The sequence below is a fragment of the Ornithodoros turicata genome, chromosome 4, assembly GCF_037126465.1.
Source record: "Ornithodoros turicata isolate Travis chromosome 4, ASM3712646v1, whole genome shotgun sequence".
Lineage (NCBI taxonomy): Eukaryota > Metazoa > Arthropoda > Arachnida > Ixodida > Argasidae > Ornithodoros > Ornithodoros turicata.
In genome coordinates this window covers 23,695,467-23,721,270 of record NC_088204.1, presented here as the reverse complement: position 1 = coordinate 23,721,270, position 25,804 = coordinate 23,695,467, and the positions used below count along the sequence as shown (strand labels likewise).

Here is a 25,804-nt window from a genome sequence, read left to right as displayed (position 1 = left end):
TGCACCAAGCCACCCTAGGAAACACAGGAGCACACACTCATTCTCAGCACATTCTTCCATTGTTGCCAGTCACTTTTATGTAGACGAACACACGCGAGGCGGACAACGTTCTTCTCCGGTAACGAAGCAACCCAACATCTTGGCCCAATATTGGACTAATATTGGCAATGTTGGCTCAATATCGGACCAAGATTGGACCAATATTGGGCCAGTATTGCCAATAATGGTCCAATATTGGGCCAACATGTTGTGCTGCTTGGGGAAGACATAGCTGAGCCAAAGAAACACACAAGCGCACTACAAAGCGTTCAATCGTCCCATGTTTCATTGCCCCACCTACTATACTGGGAATCCTTGTTTACAGTATTGACATGTCTTGGCGGTTAACTGACGTAGTAGACCTGCTCCTGTACGGAGCAGATGAATAACACAGCTGCTGTTTATAGGTTTAAGCAGCGAAAAACGCTTAGCGAAACACAACTCGACTGACTGCTTCGACTGACAGAAAGAAGCACGATTTCTTATACCCCTGTCACACGGGCATTTTCGATCCTGCTCGACCGAACCTGCTTGAACCCAATGCAGATCGGATGGTGCTACACGGCCGCTTCCAAGCAGGATCGAACTTTGATCCTGCTTGACTCAAGACAGTTCCCATAACAGGATTGAGAATTTCAAGACGGCTCGACGGCCGCCATTTGCATCCTCGACCCCGGTGAACTGTCATAACTTACTGCAAAGGCGTGTCTCATGCGCGTGTAAAGTTAAAGGCGTGCGAGGGTGGTGGAGGTGGTGCTAATGAAAGAGCTCGCCGTTGTCCGCCTCACAGAGCGGGCAACGTCACGACTTGGGGATGTGCGTCCTGGGCCGACTTCTAAGGGAACTGTGCCGACATATGTCTGAGAGCTTCCGAGGAAAACCCAGGAAAACCCCCAGACAACATAATCAGCACCGGGATTCGAACCCGGTCTCGACGTGACATGGCCAGCACCCTATCATCAGCTGAGCCACGCGAGCTGGTCACTTGCGAGGGGCCGTGCCTAGTGCCAATAGTCTTGTCACATTTGTGCGCGAGCACTTTCTTAGCTTCATCGGCTCTCTCTATCTCCCATCAGCTATCACTCGTCCCCCAATGTCTTTTACTACTCTGTGAAAGCGTGCCGACCAACACGTGTGAAATGAGTCGTGCTCTCCTTAGAAAGAAGTCGTTATTTGAAACAATTTTCGTTCTTAGTGTAAATTATGCATATGCACGTTTGCATACATATTAACAACTGAAAAGACAGTCTGTCTTTAGATGGGTAGAAATCCAGCGAACCGGTAGAATGTAGGAAGGGAGTTGCCTCAGGACAGAAGCCGCCGATATTTCGAGCAGAAACTGTTCTTCTTCTGGTCTGTCTTTACGTCTTTCTTCGATACGAAAGCTCAATGGACTGTGTCTTGAGGACGCGTTTCTTGCAGGGGACAGTGCTCTTGCCTCGGCAACTTATCGATGCCAGTTGTGAAAAACTAAAACTTTCAAACTTGATGTTTTGCCATTAGCCTGTACCTTCTTCGTGACGCCCTATTTTTTCGCTTAGGACCTCACCTCATTGTAACACGCATTGGGAAAAGGCACACAACGTAAGCCTGTGATGGTTCTTTGATGTTATTTGACAAGTCAAGTGCTATGTACAGCCCACGTACTTGGTAACCTCAATGTTAATCTTCTTCTATTTTGCTTTTTCGCCGTTTTTCTCTGCCCTCATTGTCTTTTTATGTTTTTCTCGTGCTTTTTTCACGCGCAGTGGGAGTGTCTTCGGGCCTTGCCGATAGTGCCGGCACTGATGAAACACGAAAACGGACTTGCGGAGATGGCAAGTTTTCGGGTGCCAAATAATTGGGGATACGGTTGAAGAACCTTGAAGTTACGATTGAGACAGCATGTTTTGGCCACGGACCTTTTAATTAACGAAAAAAAAAAAATTTTCCTTGGCAAAATTTTGAGTTCAATTACGCTAATTAGCCTAATTAAATGAGGTACCCTCGTGCAAACCGCTTCTTTGAGCGGCAAAAACCTTCAGGAGTGTCGTACAACAAGTCTCAAATTTTTACCACGCGTAGTTTTTTTCAAATAGAAATTTAATGACACTTTCTCACCGGACATCCGAAACTATATAGAGGTCTGCGCGGGTGCGGGTGTACCCGCACATCCGCGCGGATGCCCATTAAATCTTTGATTTGCTGGTAGAAAATGTGACATCACTCTGGTCTCGGGTACATGCGGGTGCAGCCGCGATTCCGCTGCGGGTCGTGTGGAAGGCGTGCTATTATCGCGTTCATGCTTTTTCGCGAAACATACGCGCAAAAGACCGGACTTCCAGTGCGTTTTGTGATAAGTTGATGACCGTTCTTTCAACAATTCTGTATTGTCACGAAGCGAAATGGGCCGGCGAGTCGTCGAATAAGCATCAAACGGTTTATTAAACTACTTGGTAGCAAAACACAAGAGTGATAGCTCTCTGAACACAACTGAGTCCAAAGAATGAATGAATGCTCCAGCCTGGAGCGCACAAGCATTTAAGCGTCGCGCCGAAAAGTCTAGAAACAGCACGTGCAGCAGGCGATGTGTCTGGAAGCTTCTTTCTTCTTCTTCAGCATGCACCGGGATGGGATGTACCGTTTCGTGCCGGCCCTGGAAGTTTCTCGAAGATGATTCCTGGCAGTATCATGCATTTCATGTACCAAATATCAACTGCGATTATACGTCCACAAACGACCTTGTGTTTTTCTTCTTTACGCTGCAGTAACCTAACTTGTGCAACTCGGCTGCACGCCCCTGCAGTGTGGGTCTGCGAATATACGCAACGTGTATTATTTGCGAATATAATACACGCCCCGCGGGTGCGGGAGCGGGTGCGTGCATTTCCACGAAAACTCGTGCCAATGCGGATTGGGAGACCGTGTCTGCGGGCGCGATGCGGCTGCGGGTCGAGAATATACGTACCCGCGCAGACATCTAATCATAAGCACTGCGCTCACATTATTTTAAGGATCCCTTACAGTTCCATGGAAACTATTAGGAGAAAAGCTTAAGACATGCCAATCTCTTTTCAGCTACATGTCTTACGTTGCAATAAGGTGCCAGGGACACAACACAGCACTGGTTGCGTTTATTGGACTCGAGCAATTCGAGAGCCGAGAGAGTCGACTCTTAGTAGGCGAAAATGCCGCAGTGCGGCTCTCGTGACGTCGTCCACGTGAAGTAACTCCCGTTCGAAAATTGACGTACAGATCCCGACAAAAGTTTACGGAACACCAGAGCGACGTATTTCTTGATCTCAGCGACCCCCTAGCGGCGAACGGGAGTGGACACACTTATTGAGAGGTGCGTCGAGTACCGGTCACCTGTTTGTAAGTCTATCTGCTCCTGTTTGCAGCAACCGTGTAGCTCAGATGACTATATACACCACTCCAGTGTTCCGTGAACTTTTATCGGGACCTGTACAATGACTCTCATACGTCTCGACTCTGACTCGCGGGTCGCGCTAGTTTACCTAGTTTAATAAACGAACACCCCCGCAGTAGTTCTGAGAAGTATCAGCTCACCGAATGTCGCAGCACCGTGCACTGTCATGTCCCGAATTACTCTCGATCCAAAAGCCGACCACGTGAGCAGGAACTGACGAGCAAGGCGTCGAGCCGGCAGCGATTTCTCCATGCAAGGCTGTAAGTGAAAGTGCATCACCGTAACTCCCAGAGTCAACTCGCAAAAACTGTCTACATTTATCTAATCTCGTAAGCCAGCATAACTTCTGCATTTAATAGGCCTTCACGTTTATTTGCAACGAGAGAACAGCACAGTAAAGAACGCCCACTTACTATGGCGACAGTCTTGTTAACAAGGGCCTCCATCCACTCCATGTAGCCCTCTATTGGCGTCTCGTCTTCCAGGTAGCTTTCAAACTCTTTGGCCACTGCGTCAAGGAGTGAGAACGTGTTTGCCTCGAAGGGGCTGTGACATTTTGACATCACGTATATGATTTGAGAGCAAGGACTGTGGTCGTATTGTACTTCGCACCGGAGTAACGAATGAAGAACGGAATTATTACGCAAAAGGGAAGACATATTATTCTGCTCGATGTTGCTAACGTGGAGCGGACCCTGAGCCAACGTCATGTAGACAAAGAAAGCCTTCTTAATGCCTCGTCTGAATACTTCACTACGCGTACACATACGTTGGGATGCCGTCTGCTTCAGCAGTCGTCGCAGACGATTTCAAACACGGGTTTTCTCTGGCTACCTGTGACTGCCCACGCGGTTGATGGCGACTTGTCCTCATACTTGCAGCGGCGAAAGCACTTTCATAATTGGTGGACTCCTAATGATTACGTCACGTCGATCGGGCCTCGTTTACTCTAAGTGGCATCACCTGGGCACACTGCATGAAGCGCAGAGTTGTGCCTAACTCGTTACAAGTAACTCGTTACTTGGTAACGGTTACTTTTTTTGGTAACGAAGTAACGATTCGGTTACTTTAAAAAAATGGTAACGGAATATTAACGGAATCAGTTACAAAAATTGGTAACTCGTTACTGACGTTACTCGTTCCTTTTCTTCAGCGCGGGAGAGCACATTTCGGCACTCCGTGTGGCGCAATGCGTGGACCTGCCTGACCCACGACCACGTGTGACTCAAAGTATTATTTTAGTCCCTTGTTGGATGTGTTGTTGACGTGCTGAATCGTCTTAAACGAAGGCCCTTGTCTTTTCTCTTGTTTCCGTAATCTCCGACCATCACTCCTTCCCAAGGATGGGTACCAATTGTGCTATGGCTATAAAAAACGCGTTTCGACTTCTAGCCTTTTCTTGTCTTTGGTAAGCTTTTGAGAGCCCTAAACTATGACGCAGCCCCTCGTCTGTTTTTGGGAACCGTTGGTGATCGGTGGCACGAAAACCGGTGTCTTTTCTTGTGTTTTCATAACCTCCGATCACCCCCACTTCGCCAGCAGATGTCATCACACGAAAGAGAACGAAGATCACTGATGTAAATTTCGAGTATCTGCTTCTTGTGAAGTGCAATTTCTCTATAATAATAAGTTGAAGGCAAGTGACGGCATGTTTGTTGGCTCCTTTAGCTATGCGGCGGTAACGAAAAAGTAACTCGTTACCTGTGAGTAACGAGAATTCGTTACTTTTGTATGTTGGTAACGAGTAATGTATTTAGTTACTTTTTTCTGAAGTAACGGGTAACGGTATTTAGTTCCTATTTTTTGGTAACGGGGGCCTGATGAAGCGGACCATGTTTTCCCGGCCGGGATTTTCATCTCGTGTGTGTGTGTGCGGGGGCATCTCTGCTGCTTTTGTGGCGTTATTGCAGACATGTACGTAACGCGTTACAAGTAATTGCGTTACCAGTAATCAATTACATTTTGAGTAATTTTTCAAGTAATCAATTACATTTTCGAACAAGCAATCTTTGAGGTAATTCGATTACAATTTTGAGTAATCAATTATCGAATAATCAATTACTTTTGAAGTTAAGTCTGTCTCAAAATAACAATGCTCTGTGACAAATTTCCTGTGCCTTTATTGGGCTGTTCTACTGTAGTAAGCGGAATAAATATTATTGCTACTTCGCACGCGAGAGTTTTTCGCGCTATTTCAGTTGTCCCGATCACTTGGGAGTTGGGACATTTCTTTTTTCTTTCTTCACGAAGCACGGAGGGGCGGAAATTTTTGCATGAATTGAAAGTAACGGTCTCAGAAACGCGTTACTTTTACACTCGTTACTCAATTACATTTTCAGTCGAGTGATTTGTAATGGTATCCAATTACTTTTGCTCGAAGAGTAACGGTAACGGTAATCAAATACTTTTTTGGAGTAACGAGCACACAAGTCTTCGTTTTTGGCCTTTCAGTTCGGTATTTGAGGGTGTAATATTTTTGAGGGGTGTTAGGGGGTGCAGAGGTGCTGGGAAAATACGGCGTATGGCTAGCGTCAAAGTATACTTGAACACCGCTCCAGCCTGCGAAGCGGCAACAGAGCCACCTTGGCAGCGCCTAGCAGACAACAACGCCTTCATAAAGAGGGTAACCCCTCTTAAATGTAAATCGATTACCAAAACAACCTCCGCCGTTATTTCTACTAAGCATCACCAGTGTTCGCAGGCTGGAATGGCTTTCAAGTTAACTCTGCTTCGAGCTCTACGTGTATAGGTCTACGGGAGACATATGTTCGAAATGCACGGATACACGACAGGATCGCGAGCACGTGTTATATTGTCAAAGTGGCTGGCGCCGTTCTTGCGTATTGAGGATCGGATTGAACGCGGCAAACGACGGTATTTTTGTAGATGTTTCGACAGGGTTTTCGTGACAAATAATAGCGATAAGTAAAATAATTTCGGTTGCAGGGTGATTGTTGGAACTCGAGCTTTCGTCTGAGAACAGTTTTTTGTGTGTGTTTTTCTTGCATTTTAGTGCCCCTTTAACATACCTGCAAACATTTTCAGCGATTCAACATCGATTCCGCACCAATTACTCATGGAGGAAGGAAACACAAGGAGCGGCTCTTCACGCCAGACTAGCGTAGCCACCCTCTAGCGGTCGCTCGAGTCAAAATCGCCATTGCTTCCTGTCCACCACGTGATCCCCTCTAAAGTTTCGGTCTTGCAAGGCTTTGTTTCTCGCGCTGCTCTGCGTATGACTTTGCTTTTTGAAAGTATTTTATTGTGAAACTGTGAGCACCATCGTAGAAACGACGTATGGTAATGTGTTCCTGTCCCGGCTGGGCCTCGTTGAACTGAAAGCAGCTCTTTCACGGGAACGCGTTTTGTTCGTAAGTACACGGTAAGTTGTTTCAGTCGCCCGTGTGTGTTCGAGTCATCTTGAATTGTTCATTTGGGACCTCAAACTGTGCCGAAGATTGATTTCATACCTTCTGTTGTTGTACAAATCTGATTAATGGTATTTTGAGAACGATATTCTTTACCAGTCAAGGAACGTACATGCATTGGAAGTAACCGTTGCCACACGTGATGTTTCCGGTCCCGCGTACTCCTTTTGCGTTATGCACACTGTGAGTGGTATTCTAATAGAACAGTAAACATTCGAACACACAGAAATAAAGTGCAAGCACACGCACATCGTAATACTGCCGTCTGAACTGAGACACAACTGCAGCTCGCGTCGTCTGCTCTGCTGGCGCCATGCTGTCTGGAGGGTCACGTGAGCGGTCATGTGGTAGACAGGAGCATCCCAGAATGCAACGCAAAGCCGGCTACGCTCGTCCCGATAGAAAACTGTCGGAGGGGCCGCTCCTTGTGTTTCCTTCCTCCATGCAATTACTAGATGATTTCGTCATTCTCCCCAACATGAGCTCGAACGTCGACATCGAGTTCACCAACGAAGGTTTTTGAATCGGGAGGATTTTTGTTGTTGTTGTTTTGTTTTTTGAAGGTTTGAAGCGGAATAGCTGGTAGTTCACGGTGTCGCAATGGAGCCCGAGATTTTTAGCTTTCTCACCTAGATGCGCTTCACGGTACAACCGCAGGAAACATAAACAGTGAAATTGAGCGAAGACTGGCGTGACCTGACCCGAAACACCACACGATGGCATTTCTCAGTGGAACATATCGTGTGCCAACCCACATCTATAAATGAATCCGACGGAAGGGCCTCGCTGCGGTGATTCTTGGCTGCCAAAGATGGTCTCCTGGCAGAGGGCGCCCAGGTCCAACTGTCTCCAGTCGCGCAGCATTTGGCCAGCTGTGTTACCGCTACTCGCTACTGTGCGCCACGCTTGAGACAGGTGGCTTAGCGACATCTGGCGACGGAGGTTCTGGGCAAATCTTCGACCCACTGAAATAAGAGACACATTGAAGCACGATTATATGAGGCGTGTCTTGAAACAACGCACCGTGCGGATTCCCAGCCCGAGCGAAACTCAAAGGCGATAGCTCGACCATTGCGTGTCTAAACGCTGCTCCTAGTTCCTATTCGTCAGTCTCAATAACGAGATTACGGAAAACACCGATGGGTGTTGTTTGCATCAAATCAAATAATTTACTGTCAGTTGTGGCAGGGGAAGTTGTCCAAAAAAGCGGCGATATATAGCCGCTTACATGTACATCTGCTTCAAATAACTTGTGTCTACGTGGAGGGAATGAACACCTCAATCGTACTAGACAAAAATAGAGCGAGACGAAAAATAATATTTCACTGTGAATGACGAGGGGCCCGATATGTATATTCAAACGCCTAGGGCTAGTTCTCACTTGGCGACGCCCGACGCGGCGTCGTGAGCGGGCGGCGGAAGTAGACGCGCATTTCCGGAGTCGGGAGAGGAGAGACGATGAGCCAAAAAACTGCGATGCCGCCCTTCTTTCACGACGTCGGCGAGAGCTGCCGGGAACGACAGCTGGCGACCAATCAGATGACACAAAAAGGCCACGTCTCCTGATTTTTGGTCTGCTTTGGACGACGGAACGCCGCTGTGCTGGGAACATGAAAATCGTGCGCGCTGACGGGGCAGCGGAAATGCGCCTCTACTTCCGCCGCCCGTTCACGGCGCCGCGTCCTGCGTCGCCAAGTGAGAACTGGCCCTTACTACCACAAAATAATGGGTCTGCAAAATTCGCTTCTACAACAAATTCGTAAAATTCGGATTCTACCAACACCACTGAGAAAAAACGCCTGACCGCTCGAAGCACGTGACGTCACGCTCAAGAGTCCGCCAATCACGACTGTGCTTTTCGCAGCTGCAGGTATGGAGACGAGCTGCCATGAGCCGCTTAGAGATTCACTGGTAGCCGCGGAACGCCTGTGTTTGAAACCGTCTGCCCCCGACTGGCTGACCTCCTACCTTTACATGTCTACGTGCGAAGGAGTGAGAGGGGGCATTAAGCAGGCCTTCTGTATCTACGTGGCGTTGTTTTTACAGTGACAGGAAGTGTTTCAGTTTTGAGAACTTTGAGGCGGAGGATTCCTTTTTATGTGATTAACCGTTTGAGCTTTCACGAGAAGTAACAGTTGAATAGACCTCTACCTGTTTGTAAACAAATGACGTCATAATGTTCGACAGCGCCACGAGTTTGGTAGATTTGAACTACGTTCAATGCTAGTGGCGAAGAAGGTCGCGCCCGAAAGCCACGGTCTTGAGGGGATTACAATGGTCTCTGAAACAGGTCGTACTTTTCTTTCAATAGGAGGCAGCGAACAATTGCCCATTCGTGGAACCGAGCTCTCCCCTATCTGTTTTGGTTTCGGTATGTCTACCAACGTCATGATGACGTTTCTCGAATAGAGGTTTATTGTAGCAGCTCGACCTTTATAAACTTGCTCCGTCAGTTTCGTTTCCTCCTTTTGTGACGAATTCAATCTCTCCACATTATTTTTTACTTCTCGCCAACATCAACATCATCATTCGCTATCGTTCTCTAACAACGCGTCAGATTTGCTTGGTTTTTCCATCCTGTGGGAGAGTATGTTTTCGAGGAAGTGCAATTTTGTCTGGACTACGATTTTTTTTTATTTTCTATGTGAACACTTCTCGTATGAAGGTCTAACGAGAGCGGCGAGCCATTCAAGCAAGAACTTCTTGAGGCTCCGGCCTCCCACGTCCAGCTGCAGCGATTGGCGCAGTCAGTCTGTCGTGGAAGTTGAAGCGTATAGTGTCAAGAGCAACACTTACTTTCGAATTTGACAGCCCTAAGGTTATCAGGAAATCCGGCGGTGGCTGACCGCAGCCATTTTTCCAGCTCTTCGGAGAACGTGCTGATCACCTTGAGAACGCTGCAAAACACGTTAGTTAAATAACGACCAAATGAAACAACTTCGTTTGTGATCCCCTGTTACATGTTGCGAACCACAATCTGGTAAGAAAAAAGAAATGAACGCAAAGTAATTAAAGGGATAGCTCGCTTCCTGAGCTAATTGGGAACAAATGCATGTGGCAGGAGTAATGAACTCTAAGAGCTGTCGTTCGAAATCGTTGTATTTCAGCTATCTTTTGCCGCGAGAGGTTGTAGCGCAGGCAGATCTACACATAGGGGGGAGAAACGGCGAATTCGTGTGGTCAGTTTGTGTCAACACAGCCTAGCGCTCGGAAATTCCTAGTATGGACTGTGCCGCTCGTGCTGGATCACGTGACCGTTGCTACACGAACATGAATGCAAGGAATCTAGCGGTTTTAGTCACTTTGGTCATGCTATAGGGGCATCGCGGTCGGATATCTTGAGGTTTCTGTCGTGTTATGTGGTGTCGCTAAGCTGAGCGACAGGATAACAACAGGTTCTGGAGCGGAGGAAATAAGCTTTATTTCGCCGCTGCACCCTTTAAGTAGCAACCCCCGATACACATGTCAAGGTCAGGCACGTGACAAACGATATCAAGCAGACAGAGGGGAATGCAACAATATTCAACAACTGATATGTGATAACACAACACTACATCCCTCCGCAGACAAAGCGAGATAATATATTCAAAAACACTACAAACCAATCAACCCAGCAATATTCAAGATGGCGATAATCACTGTTAGTTTGTTAGTACATAGCAAATGCATTTTAGAGGAACGTGGAACAAGCTTACCACTAATTCGCACAACACTCCACACATCGTTACACTGAACAAAGTTCAAGTCAGAAACAAACTCCGTTGGTGGATGTTCTTCCAACTCATTGATTCGCTGAAAACACTTAATCACCCCAAACCGTATCGTGCAGGTCGGTACACTCGCCTTCCGTAGCGCGTAACAGTTACGGGAGTTCCCTCCCGGTGCCCTGGGCTGGTTGACCACTCCTGGTGCTGGGGTTCGCTTTCACCGTCCACATGATCCTTGCCCACTTCAGTTTCTAGCTGGGATGCCGTACCATGGTTACCTGTAGTGTTGCAAGATTGCTGTTTATCACGCTGCCGTGGAGGCTCTTCTTATTGGTCTCTAGAGAAGAGGTCGACCAGACTTCTTCGGTTCGTTTGCAAGTCCCCACCACTCGTGCGAACAACATATTGCCACGAATCATCTTCGAGAAACTTCCAGGGCAGGCACGAAACGGTACATCTCATCCCGGTGCATGCTGAAGAAGAAGAAAGAAGCTTCCAGACACATCGCCTGCTGCACGTGCTGTTTCTAGACTTTTCGGCGCGACGCTTAAATGCTTGTGCGCTCCAGGCTGGAGCATTCATTCATACTTTGGACTCAGTTGTGTTCAGAGAGCTATCACTCTTGTGTTTTGCTACCAAGTAGTCTAATAAACCGTTTGATGTTCATTCGACGACTCGCCGGCCCATTTCGCTTCGTGACATTTCCTGGTGGAGATGTAGGGTAATCCCTGCTCAACGGCCTGGAAGAACAGAAACGTCTGAGTCGAAGACAGCGTGGTCTACCTTCGGAATTCAGGCCATTGGGACCCCCAACCCGCAAGAAGATGAATACGACAGCCACCATCGGCAGCGGGGCACGGCAACAGCTGGGCGCATTCGCGACCCGCCCAACCTGCACCACGCAGCTACCTGCCACGCGCACAAGGAACTCGCAAGAGAGACGTACGGCGAACGTCAGACTTGAGGCCGCTCTGCTACCACTGTGAAGAAGCCACCCGGGTCCACCGCCGTTTCCCGTACCGACGACTGGGTCTACCCGGATTTTCACCTGACGCCTCCCGCCTTCAGTGCGTAGTCATCCCGCCGCAACTGAAGAGTCCACGGCAGCAGCATGCTTCTGCTGACTCACGACGCGACCAGTCTCAAGGCTCGACGAACAGCAATACAGACCGCCGCGACGCTCAAAACCTTACCAGTGACCTGCAAATACTCATCGACGACCACGAGACAACTGCATTAATCGATAACGGCGCCGACGACACTGTTAAATGACGACGTTGGCTACGAGGCTTCGCAGGGTGCAAACGAAATGCGATGATCCGACACAGTTCTGGCATCGGGACGATGCCACGTCTACGGAGGGGGCAATGCCACGAATCATCTTCGAGAAACTTCCAGGGCAGGCACGAAACGGTACATCTCATCCCGGTGCATGCTGAAGAAGAAGAAAGAAGCTTCTAGACACATCGCCTGCTGCACGTGCTGTTTCTAGACTTTTCGGCGCGACGCTTAAATGCTTGTGCGCTCCAGGCTGGAGCATTCATTCATTCTTTGGACTCAGTTGTGTTCAGAGAGCTATCACTCTTGTGTTTTGCTACCAAGTAGTCTAATAAACCGTTTGATGTTCATTCGACGACTCGCCGGCCCATTTCGCTTCGTGACAATATGACCTGAAAGCACCACACTTGTCCATGACGGTTCCCTTTTTCCTCGCATCTTTGATCCAAACACTACCACCAGGCTGTAGGTTTCGCAGGTTTCTTGCTGCGTGTCTTCTGTTGAAATCTTTTGCCTGTTTCCGACGATAACCTTTGTCAGCGCTGCGAAGCTTTCTGAAGTTCACTCTGCGCGGCAGTAGTTGCCGTGGATGCACCGGAACCCTTGTGCGCAATCTTCGTCCCATCAGGTTGCTGGGCTTTTCCCGAGAGGACCTGGCGTATCGCTGTAGGCGAGCAACGCCAGATACGGATCTGCCTTTTGCAACAGACCTTTAACGGTCTGAACCATTCGTTCGGCTTCGCCATTCGCTTGCGGATAACGCGGGCGAAGCCATAGCGTTCAGCGAAATCAGCAAACTCCTGACTTGCGAATTGAGGCCCGTTATCTGTTATCAAAACTTCCGGAATACCGTGGCGAGCAAAAATGCTTTTCATGTGTTCTTTGACGCAAGCTGTCGTCGTTCTTTCCATAAGTGCTATCTCTGGGAAACGAGATAGATAGTCGACGATCAGTAGATACACTCGGCACACACAAACAAATCAGCACCTAGCTTCTGCCACGTAAGCTGGGGTGTGGTAGCGACGATAAGCGGTTCAGAGTTTTGATGCCGAAAGTCAGCACACTTCGCGCACTTTATCATCGCGGAAAGCTGGTTACTGATTCCCGGCCACCACACACTCTCTCGTGCCTTAGCTCTTGACCGCACGATACCTAGATGACCGTCGTGAAGAAAGCTTAAAGTCTCTCCGGGTGTCACAAGACAGGTTCCTCGAAGAAGTAGACCCTTGCAACACGTAATCAAAGACCGGTCTTGCCAGTATGGCATTACTTCGAGTGGAACAGAGTACTTCTGCGGCCAACCTCTTTCACAGAACAGCTTCAGGAGCTTGCAAGTGCTATTAGATTCTTGAGCCTTCCGAACTCTTTCTAACTGAATATTTGACGATACCCCGCTGAGCGTCGCGAGTGCAAAGGCTTCCACCTGAGCTGCATCCACGCCGTACTTCCGGTTCTTGGACTGCTTAATTGGCGCCCTAGACAGCGTGTCCGGGGTAACCCAGGAACGTACACAATGTTAAATTTGAAACACATCAAACGCATTCTGAAGCGTTGTATCCGCGGCGGTAAAACGTCCAACGGTAACCTCTCCAGTAGAGTTACCAGCGGCTGATGGTCAGTCTCAAACGTGACGGTAAGTCCACACAGATATTCTCGAAACCTTTCTGCTGCCCACGTTAAAGCTAAAGCCCCCATTTCGATCTGAGCGTCCGTTGCTCAGTTTCTGTTAACGACCGGGAAGCAAAGGCCACTGGTCGAGTTTCCCCGTTCGGTTCCACTTGCATCACAACGGTGCCGATACCGTACGAAGAACAGTCTGCAGACAATATGGTAGGGTACGTCGTATTATATTTAGCAGCACACTATGCAGAAGCGATCGAGTCCTTGATATCATCGAAGGCTGTCTGTTGAGACGGACCCCAAGTCCTTTCGGTACCTTTGCGCAACAGTACTCTCGGAGTGGTGCCATCTTGTCTGCTAAGCGAGGCAAAAATCTGCTCATGTAAGTCACCATTCCCAAAAGTCGCCTTACACCACACACACACACACACACACACACACACGTACATTGGATGGTGATGGGGTGGGCGATTCACCGCCGCTGAGGCGGTACACTGCCCTATTTCGCGTTGGGAGAGGATGAAGGGAAGATGATGGGGCTTTCACAGAGCCGTCGCCAGACCGGTGGAGCACAAGTACTCCGCCAGAAGACGAAGGCCCTGCGTCTGGTGGGCAGCGTTCGACCCCGGACCAAGGATCTTCGCCTTACACCAAAAACGTCTGTTGGTGGCGGAAGGTGCTTGATGGCACTAATTTTATCCGCGTCAGGACCTGTCCCGTTTTCGTTGAGGCGGCATCCAAGGAAAGTGATTTCCTTCGTCCTGAACATGCACTTTGCTGCATTTAATGTGACTCCGGCAGATCGCAGCTTCTCCAAGACTTTGTGCAAGTTGAAATAGTGTTCAGCTTCATTCTCTCCGTACACCAGGACATCGTCCATCATGTTTACCACAGCTGGTAGCCCGTTCAAAATTTCAGATATTTTCCTCTGGAAATACTCGGGAGCCAACGTAATGCCGAAAGGCATTTTTCTAAAACAGTATCTACCATACGGGGTGATAAACGTTGTCAATTCTTGGCCTTCTGGCGATAGCTGAATCTGATAAAAGCCAGAGTTCGCATCAAGCTTCGAGAAGACCCTTGCGTTTTGGAGATGCCCCAGAGTTTCTTCCACGGTGGGTAGTACATAGCGCTCTCTCAAGACTGCTTGAACTGCTTCGTCAAATCGACCCAAATTCTGACACCACCTGAAGGTTTCACTACTGGGACAATTCCGGCGCACCAGGGGGTAGGCCCTTCTACAGCTCTTATAACTCGGTGCTTTTCCATATTCTCAAGCTCATCTTTCACGGCTTTCCGAAGCGGAATGGGAATTCTTCTAGCAGTGTACGAGGCGTATGGCGTCGAATTTTCTTGAAGTTTGATGCTGTATTCGCCTTGAAGCGTTCCCAATCCAGGAAACAACTGGGGAAATTGATGTTGATGGGACTTCAACGTTTTTCGAGTACGAAGTCAGTGGCTCCACGAGCTTTACAATGCCTAGCGACTCGAAGGCTGGTAGACCCAACAGTGCAGTCTGAAGCACATACATCACTTCACGGGAACTTTGTTTTTTCATTGTATGATCGTCGTGAATTTGCCTATCACCCGTAATGGCTGCCCAGAGGGAGCTTTCAACACTTTGTTAGCTGGCTCTAGCGTGGTAGGGTTGCACGGGAAAGACATCGGGACAGCGGTTACTTCAGCACCAGAGTCAATTTTCATTATTACACTAATTCCGTTGATAGCAACATTGGTGTACATGCAAGACATCCTCTTATCTGACAGGGTCCCCAAAAAGTAAGTTTCGCTCTCTTTGGAAACTGTTGAAACTCTGAACTTACTGCTGCTCGATGTTTTGTTCTTGCAAACCCTTGCGAAGTGTCCAGTCTTCTTGCAATTATGGCACTTAACCGTTCTCGCTGGACACGCCGCACGGAAGTGTTGCCCCCGCCCGCACCAGGCACAAACTGCATCGCTATCGGGAATAGAAGTCTTGTTTCGCTGGCCGCTCCTGTGATTCGGAGCCCTGGACTGTGCCCTTTTTCCTCGACCCAGACTGTCTACGTTAGGATTGTTCACTGGATCAGCGTACTCAAGGTTTCCGTCTTTTGTTTGGAGCTCCTTCTCTTGCTTGTGAATACTCTCCCTGAGGCGAGCCTTTGCAAGTGCAGAAGCCAAGGTGAGTGTAGGGTCCATTTGCAAACTCTCTGACAGTGAAGAGTCTTTGAGGCCTAGGATGAATCTGTCGCGAATCATGCGGTCTTTCATTTCCGAAAATTTTCATCTCTCCGCTTGCGTGTGCAACGCAGTAATATACTGGTCGACGGTCTCCCCGGGTTCTTGGCAGCGTCAGTGGAAGCGGGCGCTCTCATAGACAACGTTGTCTACCTGTACTTTTTCTTGACGACGTCGTAGTTTTTGGCTTTTTCTTCAGAAAGGGTGAACGTGCTAAACACTTTTCTTGCCTCCCTGCCCATTGTGTACAACAGGGTTCGGACTTTTGCTTCGCTGCTGCGATCACTGAGGCCTGGTGCATAGCGATAGTCGTCAAATTCCTGTATCCACGCCTCCCACTCTGCTGTGCAGTTGAAGTTGAACGGCTCTGGCTGCCGTACAGCGAATGGTGCAGATACAAAGACTGTCTTCCCTGTCGGACTGCATCGGTAAATCCCCGGGAGTGAATGCAAAAACAATGCTACACTTCTGACACTATGTGGTGTCGCTAAGGTGAGCGACAGGATAACAACAGGTTCTGGAGCGGAGGAAAGAAGCTTTATTTCGCCGCTGCACCCTTCAAGTAGCAACCCACGATACACATGTCAAGGTCAGGTACGTGACAAACGATATCAACAGAGGGGAATGCAACAAGATTCAACAACTGATATGTGATAACACAACACTACAGTTTCGTCGACTGCTAACCCACGTGAACCTCGACGTGCGAGACAATGCGGGCCCTCGCCATCCTTGCAGTGCGCATGTGACGACACCGGGCTACCCTCACCGAGTTGGACTACCCGCTGCACGGCTATACCGAGGCCGTGCGAAAAAGAACTAACTGTTAAATTCCTGGCGCTCGGAAGGCGCCACGCGAACATGCGAGATTGCTGCGCTTTGACCAAGCGAACATGGCGGCTCGTGATCTGGCAAAAAAAGTTGCCATAAAATGACCACCCGAATTTTCCAGTAGAGAGCCTCTTATCCGCTCGCGTGACTTGCATGAGGTTCACTCTGAGGCAGTCACGTGGGAGCGATGACAGCCAACAGGAGGACGTGAGATGTGAACGCTCTCGTACGTCTCAGTGCTATCACATGACGCCGCGCATTCGTCTCTGTGTGCGGAACTTTCAAATTGCATGGATTCCAGTGTCCTTAGGATGCCGATACTAAATTATACTACACAACATCACACGACATAATGCAAAAACCTTGGTGAAGTCCAAAACGCACTACCCTTTCCAACAAACATATGAGATCTGATCCGTCAAAAACGAACTATCCCTTTGAAAGGGTGCAATGATAACCTATCAAGGTCACAATATTCGCAATCTTTGACAGACATGATGACGATACCAGTTGTGTTTCAGATAATGAAACACAGAAAGCCCACAACCCGAATCTGGAAGAAGGATGGCGAAGCGTATCAGCCTACACTCTAAGAAAAAAAGGAGTACTTTTACTCCTTTTGGGGAGTAATTGCATTGCCACAAAAAATAGTCCCTTTCGGGAGTAAATGCACGGGAGTAAATGAATGTCGCAGAGTGAAGACCGCATTTCACGCGCTGTTGTAAGAGTCCCAGGTACACAATTGGTGCGCATGCATGAAAATACTTTGAAGCAAACCGTCAACAGTGATATATCGAGTGATATAAAATCTTGCGCCATACTAGGGCACAATTTGCGAAGAAAGATGCGTTAACTGTTTCTTACTCTGTGCGGCTGGAAAATTGCTACGTTGTCTGAGTTATACAGCCTTATGTCGTTCAAATTGACCAAGGGCACATATTTACGTAGACTGTTGCATTCAGGAGACCATTCGCGAAATTTAGTGACAATTTGCAGTCCTGGGGAGTAAATGTCGGGACTAAATGTTGGGCTAGGGGACTAAAATGGGGAGTAATTGCAGACTAGGGGAGTGGAAGCTGCAATTACTCCCCGTTTTACACCTTTTTTTCTTAGAGTGTATAGGAAAACACGGAATTGCGCACATGTATATCTCGGTCGTGGGTGCATGGAAGTTTCATGCACCTATCGCAAAACGTATAAGCAGCACAGCATTTAAAGAAAACTATGAACATATCCACAGAGCCGACTATTGATATTATGAAGTACACTGATACGCGTAGCTTTTCCCACAGGCAAAAGGGCACTGTATTGTAAGGGCACTATGCTGTTAAACAGTGATATACTTCATTTTCCTTTCCGTCTGGGAAGGTTCAGCGCAAAAACGGACAGTCCACAAAAAAGTGTCGCTATTGGTCACCGTTAAAGGAACATTTCTTCTATCTCGTATAGGGAATTGCGCTGTTATTATTGACAGGCATTAAGCACTTTGCTCCCTAAAGTAGCACAAAGTACTGTACGACCGCACTGTAGAAATGTACGACTGTCGTCGAAGCAACAACTGTCTCCCAGAGCATTCCGTAACACTAGAGTCACTAAATAGGGAGCAGAGTAGCGACACTGAGCCACGCCGGCGAGCGAGCCCGCCATCTTGGGTCCGGCGCTGTCCCATTGATGGGCGCAGAGCCGTTTATTGAGAGAGTTTGGCCATTGGGAGGAGCCTAACTGAAAGCGCGTCATGCGACGTCACGACTGAACGACCTCCCTCGTCGTTCTCTATTGTTATCCAGCCGTGAACAGGTCGCAGAGGCCATATTGATGGTGATAGTTGTTTACAATCCAAGGAGAGAAGACACCTGCGTACTTCTTGCTTCGAAAGCCTTTCGAACCTTGAACTCTTTGTTTGGCAACAAAGCCCCACTTATTACTGGCGCCAGTGGGTCATAAGCCGATTATTCCTGTAGACCGCATTGAACACGGCCACGAAGGAGCCGACCAGCTGGCGGACAGCATCAATATGGCGCGGACTAGGTGGCTGATAAGCGGATTCCGCTCGAATTCAGGCTTTTTGGGCGGCGCAACGACGACTCTGACGTCGAAAATAAGCTCCTCCCATGAGGCGGCAAAAGATCAAAGAATGACCAAACTCTCCCTATAAATGGCTCTGGCTTGGCGTCGCCTAGCAATGGGACACCAATCTCCCCCTTCTCCGCAGGAGAACAGCGCGCAACCGAGGAAACCGGTTTTGGATGGAGACATGAATGGCGCGTTCTTGGAAGGAGAAACCACGTGACACGATTGGGGCCCAATCGCGGACACCGAACGGAGGCTCCGGCGCGGAAAGGAAATGCGATACGCTGTACCCCTATTTAGTGACTCTACGTTACACATAGTTGCTATAGGCGAAAGGAAAGATAAGAACGGAAGATGGGAAGGATATTTATTTATTTAAATATTTATTTATTTAAGTACTTTGAAGACCCCGAGGGGGGTATTACATAACGGAGTGGAGAGAAGCACATAAGAAAAGTACAATGTAGAAACGCATAACAAAAGTTTTACAAAAAGTGAAAAATGAAATATCAAGTTGATAATACGCTTCACGATTTTGCGTGTCATCCTTGCGCAGGGGCCATGCCAATCTTCTCTGTATCGTTCCAATTTTAGTATATGCATTTTGGAAGTACATAATTGCATTACATAACATAAGGTAGAAAGAAGAGAGCGAATCATAAATATTTGGGCGTATATTTACACGCAAGGTGAAAGTGAGAGAACGAAATTAATGGAGATCAACTGCAGCAGTCCCATACTACTGTACCTTTCGCAACTTTCACAAAGTGTAGCTCTCCAGTTGATTCGAATATGCGAGATGAATGTGTATCGGCGCGAACGTCGCGTTAAGATGCACGATTCTATGAAACGAATAAAGACGATGTAAGTAAATACCTGTCAGGAAGCGGTTGTAACGGAGATGGCAGGAGAGCAGACGCCAGCGCCCGGTAGAGCACCGAGTCACAAACACCCATCAGGTTAACCAAAGCGTTGCAACCCAACACCGGGCTTAGATGAGCGGGGATTCCCCTCCAGAAGTGTTCCAGATATTGCTGAACCTGCACAGCAATGCGCAAAGTACCAAGCCTTCAATGAATCGCTCTTTACTCATCATACATTGACAGTCACTCATATTGTACATCAACTGAAATATACACTGAACGGGGAAAGAGAGATTCTACATATCACACTTTTGCAGCAAGTAAATGCAGGGGTAACGACGCGGGCGTACGTTTAAGCCGACTGTTCAGTAAAATAAAGCATGCTTTCGCGGTAATTTTTTAATTGCTAAAGCGTTGGTGCACGACATTATCCGTGTATTCACACAAGGGACATATCCGGGGAATGTTCAGGTGGAAGTAAACGCCAAAAACATTGGTTGGCTCAAAGTGTCGTCTGCTAGTCAGCTGTTCAGAATCATTGCTCACAAGGAAACTCCCGCAGCACAATGAAATCCTCCATGTCCACGGTCACCCTTTCAATTCCTAATCCCTCCCGGGGGAACAGGTTTACCAACTATAAAACAAGAAAGCCGTCACGCACAAACAGAAAACGACAGGCGCTTACTTCGACTGGTGGTTATGACGTCATAGGTTGTTACTCTCCTCCTTGTTCACCCCCGGGGAGGAGGGGGGGGGGGGCGAGTCGAGAGTGAACGAGCGCGGCTCTGTTTGTGTACGTTTTATTTTTTGAAGAAAAAAGAAAGAAAAAAAGAACTGCATGCATCAAAGCCTTTGGTGTCGTTCAGAAAATTGAGGCATATATTTTCATCAGATGTCTTAAACTGAAAATAGTTTGGATGGCACTCCGTACTCCATTAAATACGACGTATTTGACAGCAACATTCTGCAATAAAAAAAAATGCTTCATATATGTAGTTGCTGCCCCTCAACGTCAAAGCGTGCCCGGACTGAGAAGGGATCGCCCCTATTTCGCACAGGTTTCTTAGAAGACGCAAGTTCGACCCTCAAGTGGCGCATAGGGCATGTGTCCCCACTTGCCGCAATCTAGATACGTTTCAGCATGTCTGTGATTGGCGGATTAGTATTGACCACATCACGCCCTAGATGACGTTGACTGACAACAACAATAGCTGCTGACGATAAGATGATAAGTTGAGTGAGCACCCTATAAGTCGTATACCAAACTAAGGAATATACAAACCTCGTCAAAGTTTGCGCGCAGTACAGTGTCGAGCACTCGCTGGCAGTGTGTCCTGTACATTGTAAGAAAGGTACTGATCTACAAGAAGAGAAGAACATAAAGGTTACAGCAAATAAGAGGCTGGTCCTCCATCACTGCCTTCACCGGCATCACCCGCATTTAAAGCATGCAACGTGGGGAATAATTAAGGAGGACATCAACAACGGTCTGTCAGTGCGCATGACGCGACCTACTAGGTTATAGCGGTCACGTCACTTGCACGCTACCCCTAGCATCGCAATTTCGAACCCTTCAGCGGAACTATTCATCAGCACATTTATCGTTTCTTCAATTGCTATAATACCTTGCATTCAGGGCTACGCCAGTATATCTTTAGAACTTAGAATTAGAATTAATCCTAGAATTAGAGATAGATACTTTCTCGATCTATGCTTAGTAGCAGACTTGTGTGTAACGCGTTACTAGTAATTGCGTTACTTGTAATTAATTACTTTTTGAGTAATCGATTACTCAGTAATTGACTACTTTTCCAGCAGAGATTAGCTTATCTTTCAGGTATTCTGCCAAAAGTCAAGCCCTTCATGCGGTACGTGTGCCTTTGTTGTGCCTTTGGGCTGTTGTACTATAACAAGCGGATGTCATGGTAATAACGTTCTGGAACTTCAGGGTCTCTCTGCCTTATCTCTTCCTACACCAGTGTGTTGGTACCTGAAGCTTTGGAGGTTTAGTGAGTCATGGGGAAGTTCCACGCCATGCTCTTCCAGAATCGGGTAAGCGTCTTCCCGGGCGATAAATACAGTAGACGTACATGGCGCGTTTACATGTAGGCGACAGAGGTCGACCCTGTAAGATAGGTCGACCTCCCTTCTTCATCTAAACTGGCCTACGTCGACTGAAATGTGAGGTCGACGCAGAGGAGGTAGGTCGCTAGGAGGGGGTAGTTCAGTCGACAATGGTCGACTTCCCTTTGCCATGTAAACCGGTTCAGTCGACCTGGCGATCGGCGTCCGTTACGTCACCAGCGAGGCCTTCCCATATTGCCCGCGAAATTCCAGATTCTCGGAGGAAAGCAAGCATTGCGACGGAAGCAAGCGATGTTCCCGCTACCCCTTCGAACCCACCGCGTTGCGTATGAACCGACGAAAGCACTAAATTAATGTTGTCCATTATTCGGGAATTAGACATCGCATCGCAGCTGAATTCGAAGCGGCAGCGGAAGCAAGCTTATGTTTCAGACTGCGGAACAAAAAATGGCAGAGGAGACTACGCGAAAAGCCTGTAAAATGCGTTATAAGACACTTCGTAAATAAATATACTGCGAAAATAAAATATATTTACTTCCGAGATAACATTTCAACGACGTGGCGGCGCTGCTGCTGGCGAGTAAGGTCGACTGAATTTCGGGAGCGCTAAGGCGCCTTATCTAGTCGCCATGTAAACCGTGGACGGTCGACTGGGGACTTCAGTCGACGTTCGCACCCATGTAAACGCAGTTACAGATATCCTTGTCCTACGCGTTTTTGTTTTCCTTGTTATTTCAGCTGTTCCGCCTGTTGAACCTTCTTTTCTTCTCTTTCTTTCTTTTTCTGAGGCACACAAAGACGGGTATAATTTGCGTGAATGCAAAGTAACGACAAGCGTTACTTTTACTCGTTACTTTTCTACTCGTTACTCAATTACATTTGCAGTCGAGTAATTGGTAAGGTTAATCAATTACTTTTTCCGTAGAAGTAACTGTAACGGTAATCAATTACTTTTTCGAGTAACGGGCACAAGTCTGTTTAGGAGTGATGGCTTTTTGCAAAAGTCGTAAATTGATCATCATCATCATTGGCCGTACGCCGCACTGTAGTCTGCTACACCCACCGCTTGTGTCCTTTTAAAATTGTAATTTCAACTGTCCAATCACAATAGAAGCCAAGTGGGGCTCCGCTTGCGGAATATTGCGAATAATCCGCAACATCTGCTCAAAATGGTAATGGTAATGGTACTGTGATGTTACACGTAAGGTTTGTCTGCGCCCCACTTCATCATCACAATATATATGTTGTTGTTGTTGTCTGCGCAGATCATCTGCTCAGGAGTTGCAGATTCTGTCATTGTCGGTATCACCTGGTAGGTCGTGGTCCATACGTATGACATCATGCGTTCACCATCGCCTCTAGAAGTTTCACATTGATTTGCAGGAATGTATAACGTGTTCAGGCAACCAACAGCCAAATACAATACATAAGGTTGTATCTTTTGAGAGCGGCACGATGACACGATACCGCAGGACTTTATGAATTATAAATCCTCACCGTGTCAGAGTCGACGGACTCTGGTAGAACAAGATCTCGGACTTGCGGGAAGTCGGGAAGTGCTGCCCGCAACCTTGGTACATTCGATACTGACACCTGCGAAGGTACAGAGGTATATTCTGCTCTTACACTACGATATCGAAACAAAATCAATTATTGCCATTTCATATCACCATATAGTGAATAGTGAACTTGCGAGCAGAGCACTTGAGAGGTAGTGAGGTAGTCGCTTCTTTAATTTATTTTTTCTTTTTAATAGAATTTATGTTAGGAGTAGCGGAACAGAGACGAGTTTAATTTCTCATCTCTTTTTTTGTTCTTACAATCAAACAAACCATCATAGCCGTCAACAATATATTTGTCCCGCTGTTTTAATATACAGGGTGTTGCCCCGTATACCCGTGCTGGTATGCCATGGTCGCCTACGCAGGTGGAATATTGTGTTGTCTACATGTAAAGCTCTGAAGGACATTTTATCTTGGCAAATTTCAGCGGAAAGCTATAACGCGAAAGTTCGATTCCCGCGTAACCAAAATAAATCAAGATGGCGGAGTTGCGAACTGTAGTTGAGACGCTGCTCCCCAGACGGCGACGTGTCGCTTTGGCAGAGACGTCTCCGTGTTGTTATTTCCATGTTTCAGTAAGCGGACGATATCCGTTTTGGTTGTCGTCTGCTAATTATGTCGCCAATTTCGTTTGTCACGTTGTTCATTTCGCGAGCAAAATGCTACGGATCCACAAAAGCGAAATGAAAACCACAGGCTGCTTCTGAACACCCGCATTTCCGTCCGGCTGGCGCCGCGTACGACACCTCGCCGTCTAGCAGCGCCTCAAATGATCTTCGCAACACTCCAAGCTTGATTATTCCGATTACGGGAATCGCATGTTTCGCGTTATACCTTTTCACTGCGCGGTATTCAAACGCTCTGAAATTTGCCAGGGCTGGATGTCCGTTATAGCTTTACACTATGTAGACAACATCCCAACCTGCTTGACACTCTGTGACAACTTCTGTGACACTGAGTTCGTGCGGTATCTGACTTTATGAAACAGTGAGTGCATAACGTCTCCCCCTTCCCTTTCCCTCGTTTTCCTTCATGTTTCTCCTGCTTGACCCACTCTACCTCTTTCCTGTTTGTTTGTTTGTTTGTTTGTTTTTCTCTTTTTTCTGACTATTTTCCCACCCACAAACGCGTTTTGGATTAGCCAGTCCTGACTGGATCGGAACTAACATCTCTATATTTGTCTTTCATTTCCAGTTCCACAATGTAGACAACATAACGTTCCACCTGCATTGAGCATGCCGGCACGGGTAGACGTTTATAAGGTAACACCCAGTAGAGTCCGTTTAAAGGAGCAACGAAACGCAAAAATTTCTCCTAGCGGAACGAAAGATGCTGTTACCTTGACATCAACATAAAAGGAATAGGATAACCCGCATTGCGTTGTTCTTGCTTTATAACCGAAATAACCTGCAATTTGCGCTTTCCTTCTCTCTTTCCCTTTCAAGAAGACCGACAATGCGGAAGGCTTTCTCATTGGTCTCAGCAGACGATTTCATCATCGGGTTTTTTGAGAAGGAAAGGGAGAGGGAAGCGTAAATTGCGGTTTCTTTCGCTCATATAAGTTACCGACGACGTAACCGATGAATCCCATGCCTATTCAGGTGAACCTGAATTTAAAAAACGACACCAAAACGTGTCGTGTGCTTGCTGAACTCTTGAAGAATTGGTAGTATACATCGGTAATCGACAAGTAACGCATGAACTGGAAGTGAGCAGGAATATATCCAGGTAGATGCGACGTAATTCTTCCTCCTTTCGCACTCAAGTACAAAGTCGCTTCGTGCGAACACCCTGTGGGTGGCATCCTCGTAGAGCATAAGTAATTCGGCGTTGCTTCACTTGTTTTTTTTGTTTTTTTTTTTTGTATTTCATGTGCTTTACGAGTTCTCAATCTAGATGTTTTCAAAGGTGCAAAATGAACAATATAGCTTACCTGCTTCGGCAATTCCCGCTTAATTTCGATGTCACTGAAACAGTAAAGAGTCAAGGTCGTGATGTCACGCTCATACGGACAATAAAGTTACACGGACCATACTCTGCCCCGCACTGATTCCACAATTCCACACATAGTTTCGTATTGACAGTGCTTCAGTTCGCAATAGTCTGCGCAACGCCAGTTACAGCCGTAAAGAAGCAGTGAATACCTCCTCCGCCAATTTTTCGTTTGATAGCTGCGTCGTATTGCGTAACCAATGCCATGAATTATGCGTGAGCGATGATCCCAGCATGGCTGCAGCGTGCTCGCGGGGCCTTTGATATACACGACTTCTAGAGGACCCTGCTAACGTCAATCCGTGACATGGAGGGTACCGCGCTAGTAGCGCCACGCCTTGTCCCTACGGAGAGTTTAAAGTGAAACGAGACCATCGGGGACTGCTCCGCTGATGCGCTGCCTACAACAACGCGGCATGCAGACGATATGCAACGACCCTCTTCTTCGGTGTGTTGCGCCAACCGTGTGTGGTGGTATGAAAATGAATACACGCGCGTGCAAAAATGGCGGCTTTTGGTGAGATAGGCCATTGAGCATGTAGAGAAGTGAGATTTCGCTTTATTCTTATCTTATTTATTTTTTATACAGGACGTTCCGATGACAACGAATTCCAGTAAGAACTGGCTGTCAATCTACAAAGTTTGGGACAGGATACTGTACGTCATATACGCCGCTTCTATCTTTACGGTGCGCTCGAAATGT

The 25,804-nt window shown here is 47.5% G+C and overlaps 1 protein-coding gene and 1 non-coding gene across 2 annotated transcripts in view; both read right to left on the bottom strand.

Moving 5' to 3' along the window:
* LOC135392815 (transcription factor RFX4-like) overlaps window positions 1-25,804 on the bottom strand; it is a 40,817-nt gene that overhangs the window by 7,499 nt on the left and 7,514 nt on the right. Inside the window, exons 4-11 of the mRNA XM_064623523.1 lie at window positions 25,039-25,076; window positions 23,045-23,166; window positions 20,745-20,822; window positions 19,476-19,639; window positions 9,673-9,773; window positions 7,632-7,841; window positions 3,862-3,956; window positions 3,589-3,706 (exon numbers count right to left, since the gene is read on the bottom strand). Of these exons, the coding sequence (XP_064479593.1) occupies window positions 3,589-3,706; window positions 3,862-3,956; window positions 7,632-7,841; window positions 9,673-9,773; window positions 19,476-19,639; window positions 20,745-20,822; window positions 23,045-23,166; window positions 25,039-25,076 (926 nt within the window). The remainder of the gene's footprint in view (window positions 1-3,588; window positions 3,707-3,861; window positions 3,957-7,631; window positions 7,842-9,672; window positions 9,774-19,475; window positions 19,640-20,744; window positions 20,823-23,044; window positions 23,167-25,038; window positions 25,077-25,804) is intronic.
* On the bottom strand, window positions 19,111-19,213 carry LOC135393614 (U6 spliceosomal RNA). Its single transcript, XR_010422710.1, has one exon. It is a non-coding gene; the product is annotated as a U6 spliceosomal RNA (small nuclear RNA).